This window comes from Nelumbo nucifera, chromosome 2 (assembly GCF_055504915.1).
Source record: "Nelumbo nucifera cultivar China Antique chromosome 2, China Antique-T2T, whole genome shotgun sequence".
NCBI classification, from domain to species: Eukaryota; Viridiplantae; Streptophyta; class Magnoliopsida; order Proteales; family Nelumbonaceae; genus Nelumbo; species Nelumbo nucifera.
In genome coordinates this window covers 61,612,744-61,628,709 of record NC_142650.1, presented here as the reverse complement: position 1 = coordinate 61,628,709, position 15,966 = coordinate 61,612,744, and the positions used below count along the sequence as shown (strand labels likewise).

At 35.5% G+C, this 15,966-nt stretch overlaps 1 protein-coding gene across 1 annotated transcript in view; it reads right to left on the bottom strand.

The window, feature by feature from the left end:
- Window positions 1–15,966, bottom strand: part of LOC104586917 (DNA polymerase epsilon catalytic subunit A-like) — an 89,118-nt gene that overhangs the window by 25,975 nt on the left and 47,177 nt on the right. The window contains exons 25-42 of the mRNA XM_010244310.2: window positions 11,200–11,295; window positions 10,863–11,063; window positions 9,800–9,854; window positions 9,564–9,706; window positions 9,004–9,476; window positions 8,138–8,285; window positions 7,858–8,055; window positions 7,675–7,749; window positions 5,846–6,036; window positions 4,049–4,232; window positions 3,893–3,957; window positions 3,602–3,734; window positions 3,356–3,457; window positions 3,172–3,255; window positions 2,786–2,860; window positions 2,412–2,471; window positions 2,066–2,313; window positions 1,932–1,980 (exon numbers count right to left, since the gene is read on the bottom strand). Coding sequence (XP_010242612.1) covers window positions 1,932–1,980; window positions 2,066–2,313; window positions 2,412–2,471; window positions 2,786–2,860; window positions 3,172–3,255; window positions 3,356–3,457; window positions 3,602–3,734; window positions 3,893–3,957; window positions 4,049–4,232; window positions 5,846–6,036; window positions 7,675–7,749; window positions 7,858–8,055; window positions 8,138–8,285; window positions 9,004–9,476; window positions 9,564–9,706; window positions 9,800–9,854; window positions 10,863–11,063; window positions 11,200–11,295 — 2,580 coding nt within the window. The remainder of the gene's footprint in view (window positions 1–1,931; window positions 1,981–2,065; window positions 2,314–2,411; window positions 2,472–2,785; window positions 2,861–3,171; window positions 3,256–3,355; window positions 3,458–3,601; window positions 3,735–3,892; window positions 3,958–4,048; window positions 4,233–5,845; window positions 6,037–7,674; window positions 7,750–7,857; window positions 8,056–8,137; window positions 8,286–9,003; window positions 9,477–9,563; window positions 9,707–9,799; window positions 9,855–10,862; window positions 11,064–11,199; window positions 11,296–15,966) is intronic.

Here is a 15,966-nt window from a genome sequence, read left to right as displayed (position 1 = left end):
CTCCCTTCTCTATTTTGTTCCCCACCTTGTCTCCCTTTCCATTAACACCTCATATCTTTGGCTGTGTGTGCTTTGTTCACAATCCGAGTCCTAGAATAGACAAGCTAGATGCACGCTCTATTAAGTGTGTCTTTCTTGGCTACTCTCGGACTCAAAAAGGGTACAAGTGTTACAATCCCATTACTCGGAAGAGATATGTCTGTCCTGATGTCACCTTTTTTGAGTTTGTCCCCTTCCTCTCGGGACCTGAAGTATCCGTGTCTCCACCTTTGCTTCCTCTTCCTCTTCTAGTCAGTGATCCCGTTCCGGGTGTTCCAGTTGAGGTTGACCCATCACCTCCTCTAGTGCAGATCCCTACTGAACGACCACCGATCTGGCACGTGTATACTCATCGACAGACATCGGCTCCTCCTCCAGCTCCTACCTTTGTCCGTGTCTTAATTTCCCTGTCAGTTATGTATGATTGGCCCTTGTTTCAACTTGACATTAAAAATGCCTTTCTTCATGGTGACCTTATGGAGGAGCTATATATGGAGCAACCACCTGAGTTTGTTGCTCAGGGGGAGGATGGTAAGGTGTGCAGACTGAAAAAGGCAATTTATGGGTTGAAACAATCGCCTCGTGCTTGGTTTGGGAAGTTTAGTGAAGTGGTGAAGAATTTTGGAATGAAACATGCCAGGTTGAGCACTCGGTGTTCAACTATGATTCAGAAGCCAAAAAGATTTTATTAGTGGTCTATGTTGATGATATTGTCATAACTGGTAGTGACAAATTGGGGATCGATAAACTAAAGGTCTTTCTGCAAAATCATTTTCAAACAAAAGACCTTGGGACATTGAAGTATTTCTTGGGTATAGAAGTTGTTAGATCAAGACAAGGTGTAAACCTGTGCCAAAGAAAATATGTTCTTGATCTGCTAGATGAAACAGGACTGTTAAGTGCAAAACCAGTTGAAACTCCCATGGAGCCAAATGCTAAGTTCAGCAATGATACAGGGGAAATATTTGATGATCCTGGAAGGTATAAACGGCTAGTGGGGAAGCTGAACTATTTGACTATCACGAGACCAGACATCTCCTTTGCAGTCAGTGTGGTGAGCCAATTTATGCAGTACCCTTGAATACCTCACTGGGATGCAGTTCTTAGAATTGTAAGGTACCTGAAGGGAGCTCCAGGTCGTGGGTTATTGTACAAACCATTATATGACATATATTCTCCAGCTTGATGGGGAGTGTTAGAGCTAGCCGAATAAGGATAGATTAGTCATTTTATTTCTGTTAAGTTATGTGCTTATGTGGCAGTTTTAATAGAGACTTCCTGTCCCATACTTAAGTGGGGGCAGTTTAGTCTTTGTACTACTAATTAGAGGCTAATCCATATTAAGGGTCGACTGATAGGGTTTAGTCTATCAAGTTCGACTGTCGTGGGTTATTGTACAAACCATTATATGACATATATTCTCCAGCTTGAGGGGGAGTGTTAGAGCTAACCGAATAATAATAGATTAGTCATTTTATTTCTGTTAAGTTATGTGCTTATGTGGCAGTTTTAATAGAGACTTCCTATCCCATACCTAAGTGGGGGCAGTTTAGTCTTTGTACTACTAATTAGAGGCTAATCCATATTAAGGGTCGACTGATAGGGTTTAGTCTATCAAGTTCGACTGTTCTCTTCATCTTCTTCTCTTCTCCTGGTTCGAACTACTGTAGCTACAGAACAAACAACTGTCAACTAAAATATTCTTGGTACAACATCATAAATTCTACTGTCATATTTTTAAACATATCTGATCATAGAACTCAATGGCAATTTTATTTTGTACTAGAAAACCAGATTAAAAATAAAAAAGAACAGAAAATTAAATCCAATGACAAAATTTATAATTTCATTATTTGGATTTTTATGGCTAATATTTAACATGAAAAATGTACCTTGTGCAGTACACGATGAAGAGCTGGGTCATGAAGTTTTGACTGTGGGCTGCAATGAAAATATAAAATAATAATAATAATAATTAAACAATCCAAGAACAAGATGTATACAAAAGAAGCTTAAAGATTCTGACCTGCAAAGCCACCGATAGAGGTGTTGCAAGATTGCATCAGCAAATACATTTCCAGAGGTAACTGCATCTGCAAGACACCTCTGAATCAACTGTTTCAGGACACGGAATGCAGGTGCACACAAGCTAGTTTCATCAAAACCAATCTGTTCTCCAGAATTTATTTCCTGGTCAAATCCAAACAAGGCACCACCTTCCATTTCATTCACCTGGTTGCTCTTCAGAAGAGCATCTACAGCCAGGTGGTGAATCTGCACAATCATTGACATGTATCATTATGCATGCATGAATAATTTCAAATTGGAAATAAAATACATGATAAACATTTTCTGCAATATAGATTGACAACCTTAAGCTCCACAGTCACTTTTCTATATGCCCCAGGATAAATAAGAACAAGTTGATGGACCTGCTTTAGCAAAATAACCACCGAGTTACTAGAAATGCAAAAAAAGAACCAAAACTAACAGCCTGCAGAGACAAGTCTCAGCATTACCAGATTACACATTCAAACACAAGCATACAAAGAGAAGTAGTTAAAAAGAGTAACCTTCCAAAGTTAATGGGCTAAGAAAAGGTGAAAGTTTTAGATGATATACCCCTGTTTTAAATCTTAACTGTCTAGCACCTTAACAAGTTATAGACTAAGAAAAGTTGAAACTGCCACAAGTTATGCCTTAGTTATTAACAGTTTTACACTAAAAAAAAGGCCCTGTAACTTACTTCATCAGCAAAGCAAATCTCTTCTTCAACGATGCCACCTAGGTCTGGAATACCATCATTGGATATCCATAGCACCTAAAGACTCAAATGGAGCTAGGTAAAATGAGTTGCAAAACAACCAAGAAATCATGAATCAGGATAGTTTTCAACCAATAAGATTCATTAGCATGACCATATATGATCAATTTGGTTAGACATCAATGACACAAGTACATTTAATAAAAGGACTTAAACTATCAAGGACTATAAGATTATCATGTACAAATGAAAAACCTTGATTAATCTGCCACTCAAACTTGTTGAGCTAACATTTTCACCCAACTTTTATGATAAACAGATACTTGCTCATTTAGGATCAAAAACATAAACAATGACTTATTGCTTACCTGTTGCTGATCATGCAAAGCTCTTGAAAAGAAGATATCTGCTGTATAAAGCAGCCAATCAAGTTCGAAATTCCCCATCGGAACCTGTTCTTATTATATTAATATGGTTAATACAGTTTACTTCTCATCCACCCAAATTCACAAAAAAAGCAGGCAAATATTATATGGGACAATAAAACATTACATGTGCATATCTCGAAAGAGATATTCGCTCATTCAACCATTGTGAAGAAGCAGCGCATCGTTGCATTCCGATTTTCGCAGCCACAATCTGCCAACCAAGAGCCTACCGAGCACAGAACATCAACATGTGAATATTATTATGACCAGATGAATGTCAATTTTTTTTTTATTGTTAATACATGCATGTCAGAAAATGACAACAATAAAATAGCATATTTTTTTAAACTATCTACATATAAATACTTACCTGATAGTGGCTATCACGAACATTGCAGGGGATATTTACACAAGGAAAATCATCCAGAACGCGTATGCCTGACTTCATTGCAATAATGTTTGGACATTCAATGACAGCAATTGCAGGTCCATGGTGTTGTTGTCTGTAACAAATACAATTATATTTTGACAACTAGATTGAACAAGTAAAATTGGACAAATCAAAAGGACCTGCTACATTTGCAACCTTCAGAACTAAATTAAAAATGCTTACATAAAATTAAATAAATGTCAAGTTAAATATATGGATTTGAACTGTAACCTGTACTCATTTATTGCTCTTTGCAAAAGCTTTTCTGCATCTTTGACGTATCCAACATATTCCACCTGCACAATTTTATGTACCATTAAAAAAAAAGTAACATTAGAAAGACAATTAACATTACAGGCTTATAGCAACATTAAACTACAGTTTCACCTTGAAAACAATGCCATTTCCACGCAAAGGGAGCTCAATAGACAAAGATTGGCAAGCTTCACGGAATTGCTTTTCAAGAATAGATGGGGTCAACTCTTTGTTCTGGAAAGGATTAACCACCACAACAAGTGTTGTGCCAGATGCAGGAAAATATGCAACATATATAGCTCGTCCCTCAGAGATACTGGAATCAACACAAGTATATTATATTGAAAATTTCCTAAAGCTTTCTGTAACTACTAACGAAATTTGCATAAAACTGAAGGGCATCAACATTTAACAGACATATACAGATCAAAAAAGACAGTTTTGATATTGCATCTGCATTTACAGATACTTTGCAACCAAGCTTCAAAGACTGCATATACATCAAACATTTGCATGCAACTTTTGCAAGACAAATCTTTGTTCTAAAATGTTTCTTGGTAATAATCCAAAAATATTTGTCCTAAAATGTGATTCCAATTCCAACCAGGAAACAAAACCATTTGTTCTGTACAGGTGTTGGATTAGTGTCTCAGCCATCAAGGTTAAATGGATCAACATGTTATGTCATAATTCAATAAGAAAAAAAAATTAAAAATAGATAAAATGTAAAAAAATACAGAAATGTAGAACAAAGGGCCACATCTAATATTATTTATTCATCATATTAAACAAGAGTAGGTGTGAATGTGTGATAAATAGTAATTACTTTTATTAATAATGGAAATGGAATACCAAAAAAAATCAAAATAAGAGAATTAATATACAACCCATTAAGCCAACCAGGTCAAATGGTTCAATGGTTCAAGGCCAAGTCATCACATCATTGACTAAGTCAACTCTCTTTTTTGCAAGCAAGTTTAGTGGTGAAATGTACTCAGAATCCTTATCAGGTGATGGCTAAACCAATCTAACCAGACAATTTGACTGAAGGTTGAAAGCACTAATAAAAACTAATGTTCTAAAAATCAATTGGAACTGCATTTCCCTCCAGATTATATGGATCAACAGTTCAACCATCTAGGTCAAACAAGTCAAATTAAATTAAACAATAGAAATAGAACAATATAAATTTATAAAATTTGTAGAAATTTGGACATGTCTCTATAATAAATAAAAATACCATAAATGAGAATAATTTTATTAGGGACGAAAATGGCTAAAACTACAGAAAAATAATTAATGTCTAACCCATTAGTCATTGCCCATTGGCCGAGTCAAATGGGTGAACAATTTAACCAGTCAGGTATTCAGGTTGTTGACCAAGTCAACAGTTCTTTTGTTTTTTTTTTTTTGATAAATACCAAGTCAACAGTTTTTTGTAAAAAAAGTGATTTGGGGTGAACCAGACTCAGATAAATCAATCAATCCAGCCATCCAGTACAACCGTGGGTTGAAAAGATTGATATAAACTACATCATGCTTAGGTAACTTGTCTTTGTTACATAGGTTCTGATAAGGGCAATGGATTTATTAACTAATTAATTAAACTATTGTTTTTGTTCTTGTTGTTAGGAATTGTCACATGCACATTTACAAGTAACATCCAAAATGTAGTTATAACAGTCAGGGGATAAAGTAAATCAGTCTTCCGGGTTAATGACAGCTGAGTTAAATAATATTGTGTATTTAACAGCAACTGTATTGTAATTCATATCTTGGGACATAATATTATTCTTATAAACTTTTTTTTCACTTAAAATTTTTTCCTATGGTATTACAACATGTTCAGATAAAGGCCTAGAATCATCATAAAAACAAAACCTTTTTAACACTCCACTGGAGTTAAAGCCAGAATGCCTCACATTGTACCTATGGTATAAGTAAAAGAAGGACAGAGATTGCTCAAGATACAGGCATTCTGTTGTGGTCTTCATTTGGAGTTCACTTAGACCCCAGCTACTCTGTGCATCTCGACTCATAGATTTTCTGTCCACCTTACAGACACAACCAATCTGAAGGATGGCGCTAAATTCAAGTGGCACCTTCGTCTCATATATCCCCTGATAAAAGAGTGGACTTCCCATTAAAAGCTGAAATTATTGAATATTCATTGTTTTATCCAAAAAGGCACTACTTACAACAATGACAGAAATAAATAGCATAATTTAGTAGTTAACATAGCATGTACTCTAATAAAAATTTGGAACCAATGTGAGATACTATGCATGAAGATTGTTTCATTATGTTCATTCGCTTTTACCTTTTTCTTCTCTAGAGAAAATTAATCAAATAACCAAGGTTCAAAGTATCGGAAACACAAGGTATACCGGAAAGACAATTTTAAGAGACATATTGGGATATGCTTTAGATACGTATGGATACGGACAAAAAATCAAGATACGCATAAATATAGGAGAAAATTCAAATAAATCCTAAAAAATATATTACTAACAATACTTATAAATTTTATATGATTGTAAATAAGTGATTTAAATGTAAAAAAACCATAATTTAATGGTTTATATAAAGTGTGACATATCGGGATGCAATTAGTAACCGTTGAAAAATCATGGAATAACTAAAATGTGAATGACAATTTTTAAAAAACCAATATAATTAATCTTAATATTTATTAGTATATAAATTTTAATAATTAATTCTAGCATTTACTAATAAACACTTGTCACTCATTAAAAGTGAAAATTTACTTAAAATTAGAAATACATACGATCATAGAAAACAAATATGTGTGACTCATTGGTGAGCTTGTGGTTGTTAAAATCAAGTGACCAAAGTTCAAATCTTGCTATAGCTAAAATTTGAAGCTTTTACACTAACAAAATGAAATTAATGAGAGGGAATCATTAATTAAAGGAATGAATGAGAGAATTTGAATTAGGCACTAAAATTCAAATTTAAATTTAAATTTGCTTTGGAGTAATTGACTAATTAATGAAAGAGAAATTAGACTTAAATATAGGAGTAACGACATTAATGAGAGATTCGGTATTAAATATTGATTAACGAAATTAATAATGAACTGAAATCAAATGTATCGAACTGTATCAGACTGTTTCGGGCCCATATCGACCGATATAGATCCGAAACAGCCCGACATGGGCCCGTATCGACTAATACGTACGAAAAGAAATGGAACAAAGGAATTATACATGTTCCGTGTATCAGGTTCTTGCCGGAATGATACATATCGGCTGATACAGCCCAATACATTGCGATATTTTGAACCTTGCAAATAACATGGAAGAAATGAGTAGCCATTGAAGAAGATTAGTCGATCCAACCAATAATAACAAAGCTTAAGTTTTATTGCCTTTTTATTCATTTTAGTCAATCCAAGTTATCCAACCATAAACATATCAGAATCATGTTTCATGTTGAATGAAAAATCAAACTACATATTTTTTGGCAGAAGGATCACGCAAGTATCCATACTTTTCCATGGATCATAGAATAATCGATAGGAACAGGAATTTTCAACAATGTAGTCATGTACAGGACTGAAAGCAAAAACATCTGTGAAATAGGAAAAAAATAAAAACACATGAAAATCAGGACATCATAGCAGAGAAATTGAAGGTAGCAAATTTAAAAGGGCAGGGACACAGAGAAGAGTCAATACAACCATTTATGTTTTCATTTTTCAACAGAGTATACATGTTAATTACAATATACTATACCTCAACTTCTGGATCAGCAAGGTGAGCTGCAAGTCTTTTGCTTCCTTCCCTGAATTCATCTTCATCAGTAATCACCTAGCACAGAAAACAAAATGAAAATGAAGATAAAGTTAAGATCTTGAAGTTCCAACAAGTTATAGCAAGCAATCTGTCATAGTTTATAGTTGAAAACACTAGTGATACCTCAATAAGATTGAAACTAGGACGTCCATGAGGAAGAGTCTTATTAACACGCCTTCCAGGAAATTCTTCTGTAACTGGTGCTTTGGAATTGAGGTAAAATACTCTGGGTACATTTATGGGAACTTTAATCATGATTCCTTCCACAACAATCCAAGCATAAAATTGCCCTGGGTGTGAACTTGGGATGAGCTGTATTATCTGAACCATACAAGGTTGAGGTTAACATGCATCGAGTAACTAACCAGATAATAGTTCATAAAAAGCTAAAAAAAAACATTACCTGCCAGTATGAACGCACAAGGGACACTTCATGTCGTCGGAAAAATGAACTGACACCATTTCTACCAGAGCCTTGTTTCTGCCTTGCCACAGCACTAGACAACTTAGAAACTTCATCAGATTTATCTAGTCCCCTCAGATTGCCCAACCTGCAGAGATCCGACATGCTAAGTCAAACAGGACTTTATGCCAAAAAAATGAGGTTGATAGCAAGCTAACTGGAGCCAAACTTCACACATGTGAAGTAGATTAGAGCCAAATATTTGTTTCCCCACAACTTTTCAGATCTATTTGAATAAGAATGCAGGTAAAGTGGAAATATATGTATACATAACAATCTAGAAACACTATAATAGTATCCCATATATTTGGTATTTGCACTTTAAATATGATGAAATGAAATAGTAAATTTTCATTCCTTCAGAGTACCAATAAAATCATAAAGCACATCTGGCACACAAAAATAGAAAATAAGTTCTTATCTGTACTTCTACTCTTGTAATTTATTTGAATGATGATGCAGGCAAAGTAGAAATATATGAACTATAACCAAGCTATATAAATTCTTATAGATTCTGTTTTAAATTCTTAATGAAGGGTAATACTTTTGTTAGCTCCAACCATATTTTGGCACACTACAAAAATAAAAGTATCACATGTTATTTATCAATTTGCAGCACTGTGTTCTGGTGTGCTCAGTTGGATGGCATTGAACAATGCCCTATAATAAGTAATGACCTCGAAATACCAGTGGTAGTGACCGAAAAAATCTGATCATTATCATAAATAGCATAAAAAATTCTCTGCCACTTAAGTGGCACTTTTATGTATACTAATAAATAATGTGGATAAGAAAAATGAATATACCTGCGCCTCTTCCTTTCTTCTCGAGCATATTTCCATTTTCTCTTCTTTATTTCAAGCCATCCCTGGTAATCAGCATTTCTGTCAACATTTGTATCCGATATAGTATTTGGATGCAATGGCATGAAAGGTTGGTTCAGTCTACAAGTAGCATCAGTTTGTTGTGCCAAAGAAATCATTGAACTAGATGATTTCACTAAATGTTGTTTCCTGTTGGTTTCATAGCTACGAACTACAGGTCGAGGTCCGACTACAGAAGCACTGCCCTTGTTTTGGAAGTCTTCCAAATCCTCCATGTTCATCTCACCCAATACATGATTGGAGTTAATGCCAGAGAAATTTGTTTGCTTGGTATTATCCTTGTTCAACGAGCTGAAGACATCAACTATTTTTCTTTGTCGAAACTTGTCCTCCTTCTCACGGACCTTCTTATGCAGCCAATCAGGATGAACTACTCTAGGGACAGGATTAGCAACCTGACAAGTTCAATTCATACAGGGAAAAAGTAAATAATGCAAGCTTGGGTCATCTAAACCTATAAATAATGCTCTAGCATTTGGCACCTTCTGCATTGCTGCAGGTATGGTTATAATTTTTTGAATTGCTGAACTGAGTCGTTGCTTGTAATAGGACCAATCAATAATTGATCGAATTCCCACATCTGATGAAACCTTGCACCATTTGCGCACATAGAACTTCATAATTTCTACAAAAGAAAGAAAAACATATCACCTCAATCTTCTTTTCCATGTGAAAACACAGTATGAACCCAAGATATGGAAATAATGAAGGCTTATACCAGCATTAGTCTCAAATATAGCAACAGGAATGGCACGCTCACTTACTGGTGTGCCCTGTATACAAACAGGAGGAATGACTGGTAAGAGAATCTTCACACAAAATATTAATAATGGCAACAACAATAGAAATTATAGTAATAAAAATGAAGCTGTTGATGTCCTTTTACAGTTTAACAGCAACACAATTACCAATTTGTCTGCCAACACTTAATAGAGAAATTTATGAAACATGAGGCAAACAATGCTTAAAGGTAACAAGTTGAAGACACTCTGAAGAAAAACAGCACCATTGCTAAGTAACACTAGTAGTAGCTAATTTCAAGAGACTCGTACTAGTAAAAATTGTTGTATTCCCAATATCCACAAAACGGTAGTTGTCATACGATTAATTAAGCATGTCAACGTGGAAATTTAGCGTCATGGAGAATCAAGAAGCAACCACTTGTTGCCCACCCTAGTGTTGAGTCTGAGTACGGCTCATGGTGTTTCAAAGATTCTTGGGCCATGTTTGCAAAATTTTGAAATAGTTTTGGTGGCATAAATGTCCTTTTACCATTCAAAAAAAAAACACACACACAACTCCTGGAATGTCAAAACCAAGAGTACAAATTAAAACAAACTTATCCTTTTACTATTCAAAAATCACAACTGACTGAATAGTTTTGACCTACAAAACCACCATATATGGAGACATATTCAAACAAAATAACCAATCATATCCCTCAAGGAGGTAATGGAGAAATGACACTGACAATGAGAAAAAAAATGCAAAGGATTAATAGAAGCAGGCAGTTAACAAGAGAAATTCACTAGGAAAGTCATTTTCCTAATTCTACTTGTAACATCAAATCTTTTATATTGACGAGAGAAAAAATAGGACAAGACAATGATGTAAAACAAATATTAAATGGGTAACATATGCATGAAGATTTCATATAATGACCAAGGATGTGTGTATCAAACTTAGAACAAGAAAAAGGATGTGTAGTGTCCATTAATGCCCTGAAGAGCTAATAATGACTTTCTTCTCATCCAGAAAAATGAAAGGTTGAAAACATATACCTGTGGCTCACGAGCTACAATATACTGGCAGCGTAGCCCTTTATCTTTAACCATTGTATCACCAAGAAAATCAGCAAGTCGTTTTGCAGTCGTCACAGCACATGACTTTTGTTCTCCATAGTCTGCCAAGGACTTGCTCATGGTACTTGATTCCGATATGTAATCAAGCAACTCACTATCAGCGATATCAGTACCTTGACTCTAACATATAAATTTAAACTGTCAGTGTTATCTCATTTTACTGACCCTGTTGGCTCAACCTAAGCTACCGCATCTCTAATGCAAGAAATGGGGAACCCAAAAGAAATTTGCAGGCATACATAATTAGGTTACATACATCGAGAAGATCAAGCCAGCTGTTGGCAACAGATGCAACAGCTGAATAGCACTCCTCTAAGGTTGTCCCATGGAGGAACTTGTCAAAAACTTCAGCCTGCACACAAGAAAAAGAAAAAATTGAAGTTCAAAAATAATCCTTTTAAATAGAAGTTTATAATAAAAGGTATATTTAGAGATTAGACCAGTCTTACGAAAAGAGCCACTATCATAATTAATTCTTATTCATTTCAAGTAGAATGGGTAAAACCATAATTTTGAGGATTGTTAATACAACAAATTCTAAATGGAGTGGCAATACTTACAGGATAAGACTGAAATGGTCATGTAGGAAAAAATTGCAGGATTAAATGTTACCCATCTATCCCCTGAACCATTATATATTGATAACAAGAGCATCATTCAAATTACTTCAAACCCAATTTTCTACGAGCATACAAAGCATATTGAAGTGGACTGCCGCTTCATATGTGATTTATACATGTTTTTTTTTTTTTGCTAGATTGATATGTGATTTATACATGACTAGGATAATTGCTCTTCCTCACACAGTTACCACTGTTAAAATGACAGATATCTTCACCAATACTATGACTCATTCACATCATGATTATCTTGTTGGCAAATTAATCTTGCCATCACATCAGTTTAAGTAGAAGTGTTAAGAAAATGCAGTTGATGAATATAACATATTAGAATGGATTCTATTACATGGTAGCATTTACCTTATTGTGATTTGTGAATAGGTATTTTTTTTCTTTTTTTGTCTGTTTTAGCCCCTTCTAATTCTAGGGATATCTCTAAAATCATACATAATTTCACTATGTGTAAATAGATGTTACAAGAGGGAAGACAAATTGAAAACTCCATCAAATCCTTGCTCTTATTGTCACTACACCAATAAGAATGAGTAGCTTAATGCAAACAGAGGGCTACAAAAAAAAAAGAAAGAAAAAGCCAAAAGGATCATGTGCTGAAGAAGTGAGAAAAGGAACTAATGACTAATGATTGGACAAAAGTCAAACCCTAGGTAGAGTGCATTGGCAGAATAAGGTTCCGCTAGTTGAACTTGAAGAGTTAAGATAAGTCTTTGATAAGTTGAGGGATAGTTTGTAGGCTTGAATGTATATTATGTGTGTGTTTGTGTAGCCAACCTACTGATTTTAAACAAATTCACGTCAAGGCATCATCCAGTTATTTCCAACAACTTATAACATAAAGCAGCATGATTGACCAATAAGATAAAACTGTATGCTGCAGGTTGTTTGGAGCAGAGTGTTGAGCCATCAAGAAGCAACATATCAACAAAACAAGTGAGGCAGAAATGCATATGCTGAGATGGATGAGTGGAAAAACTAGATAGGACAGGGTCAGAAATGAAGTCATTGGAAGGAACCTCAGAGTGCCTCCAATAGGTGATAAAATGAGAGAAAGCAGACTAGGATGTTGTGGTCATGTGCACAGAAATCCATTGACAGCATCCATAAGAAGTGATCTGTTGCAAGTTGAAGGGGCTAGAAGGGCTATGGGCAGACCAAAAAGGACATGGGTCAAAGTAATAACAAATGATTTAAGTACTCATAATTTAACAATGGATATGGCATTACAGAACAGAATGGCAAAACAGGATTCATATAGCCCACCCCATACATTTGGGATAAGGCTTGGATGATGATTATATTTTTTTTATTTACAAGGTCAAGATATGATTAAAAAAAGATGAAATTTTTTGGTAGATTTTCCACATCCTAAAGAGGTTGTTTTTCATAAAACTAGATCATGCAAAATTTTAATTCTTTAAATTGGCTTTGCAAGAAATTCTCTAACCATTTCAATGTGTTCCATTTAGACAAAATCAAGAGGATTTAGAGTACAAAATTGAATTAAGGAAACTGTACAAATTTGTTCAAAATTTCATCTATGATGGCAGGTCACTTTAAGAAAATTAAAAAAGCATTCATCATATGTCCTTCAAACTTTAAAAATAAATAGAAATTAATAATGGCATCCATCGTGCATCCCCTGAACTTATAATTGTGGAGACTATATCTTGATGTATCTTATTAGTATAGTCCCTGTTGTATATTACATATACATCTTATTCTTATTTTCTCTTTCAGCCCTATATGGGCATTCTTGTAATTGTATATATCTTTTAATATATAAAAGACTCTTTGAGGTGGGGGTCAATCCATTCTTGACACCTCTAAGACTATTCTTGTTCTTTTCTCTATTCGGCCAAGAGTGTTGACATGGTATCAGAGCAGGTTGCTCTCTGATCTATTTTTTCTCTCTCTTGAACCTCACTAGAAGCAGTAATCCTGTCGTATTAGGGTTGTTTTGATCAACCCTTTTCTGTTCAGTCTTCTCTTGCGCAACCAGCAGGAGAGATTTCATTAGATCTCTCTTGGGAGACATTGGTTCGAGGCCAAACTTCAGATCTGGTGTCGCCTAAACCTGATCTATTCTCCCTACAAACAGCATCTGATTTGGTGAAGTTTTCGAAGGAGTTCTGATCTTCTTTTTGGGGCGGCAACACTGTACAGTTTCCTTTGTTGGACTGCAACAGCTTTGAACTTCATATCTGGTATCGCCTAGACCTGATCTATTCTACCTACGAACAGCATCTAATTTGGTGAAGTTTTCGAAGGAGTTCTGATCTTCTTCTTGGGGCGGCAATACTGTATACTTTCCTTTTTTAGACTGCAACTTTTCTGGACTTTAGTCCTTCTACATCAGCCTGCGATTTGAGTTTTTCTCTCCAGATTGAAGGGTTCTCTCAAGCCCTTCTTAACCTTACACTCAGTTTCTAGTTTGGATATTTTCAAGGACTGTTTTGATCAGCACAAGCTACCTCCTTGTTCTTGAAGAAGACGCCTGATGTGTTGGTAAATCACAGTTTTCTCTCAATCGGCTGATTCGATCAACCTATAACCCTAGATCTGGTGTTGTCCTAGGGTTTTCTTGCTTCCCATTTATTTGATTCAGACTTCAAATTCATATCTGAAAGCTTTTAGACTCAACAGTCTTAAAAACTTGCCCTTTTTGGACCGTCTTCTTGAGTTCTTGGTCGCTGAATTTGGTTCTCTTTGATATCCTTGTGCCTGGACTGTTGTTTTCTTGCTGAAATGGCCTTCAATAGAGACGATATTATTCCTATAAAACTGGAAGGATCTACCTATGGAATTGACACTATTGTTGTAGCACATGGGAGTAAGAAATCTACTACTGGTGGTGATTCTTTTGTTAAAGGTGATTCTCTGGCATCTATGGTTGAGGAAAACATTCGACAACTAGTAACATCTGCTACTTCTGCTCTTTCTGCTATTGGCTTACCTGGTGAGTTTTCTAGTTATTGTGCTTCTCCTTCTCATGTTTGGATCATTGACGTCAAGTAACCTCAATGAAACCCATCACAAACATATTGTTACTGCCAATGGTGAAAAGTTAAACATCATTGGTAGTAGTGATATGTCTCTTTAAGCTTACACCCACTGCATCTTTCCCTCTTACCAAGACCCTTCTTGTTCCTAATCTCACTGCAAATTTGATTTCTGTTGGCCAATTAGTTGATGAAGGTAACATTCTCATCTTCTCTCAGGATGGATGTTTGATTCAGGATCGGAACACTGAGAAGGTGAAAGGGAAGGGGCATAGGTTGGGTCGTCTATTTGCGTTGGAGTTCGAGAAGTCTCAAACAGCAGCAGCATCAGCTTATTTCAGTTCCTCCAGTTCTAGTTCCTTTCTGAGTCATAGAAATAATGTTTAGGACTTATGGCATAAATGTTTGAGTCATTTACATGCTAAAAAATTAAAATTTTTGTTTGATTCAGGCCTTATTAAGAATAGAGTCCCTCCCTTGTACACATTTGATACATCTTGTGTTTCTTGTTGCTTAAGTAAAAGTCGTACCTTACCATTTCCTCACATATCTGAGCATGCTACCTCTCCCTTCAAGCTTATACATAGTGATGTCTGGACTGCATCTGTCATTTCTCGGCTTGGATACAAATATTTTGTGCCATTCATTGATGATTGTACTAAGTACACATGGATATACTTTCTTTGCAACAAGTCTAAGGTGTTCCCAACATTTAAGTTGTTTTATGCTATGGTACAGGTTCGGTTTCAATCACAAGTGTGTATTCTCCGTTTGGATTCAAGGGGAGAATACACTGACAGAGATTTTTTTATCCTATTTGAAGAATCATGGAATACAAGTGCAACAAAGTTGTCCAGATACTTCTCAGCAAAATGGTGTGGTCGAGCGCAAGAATGGACATTTCCTTAGTGTTGTGAGGACATTATTGCAGGAATCTCATACTCCACCTTCTTTTTTGGTAGAGGCAGCCAATACAGCTATGTTTTTTATCAACTATATTCCTTCCTCTGTTCTTGGTAATATGTCTCCCTTTCAGAAGTTGTTTGGTCGTACTCCAAATTTATCCATGCTTCCTGTTTTTGGATGTGTGTGCTTTGTTCATCTTCCCTCTCGTGAACGCTCTAAATTGTCTACACAGTCTATCATGTGTGCCTTTGTGGGTTACAGTCATGACCACAAAGGATTTCTTTATTATGATCCCTCTATTTGTCGCGTTCGTATATCACGTAATGTTGTTTTCCTTGAGCACATTTCCTTTTCTGTTGGAATTGCTAGATTGTTTATACCATCTATTTCTATTTTTCCAAACTTTGATTCACAAGATGCTCCACCTCCTTCTGTTGAGAAGGACCTTCTCGTCTTCTCTCGCAAGCAGTTATGTGATCC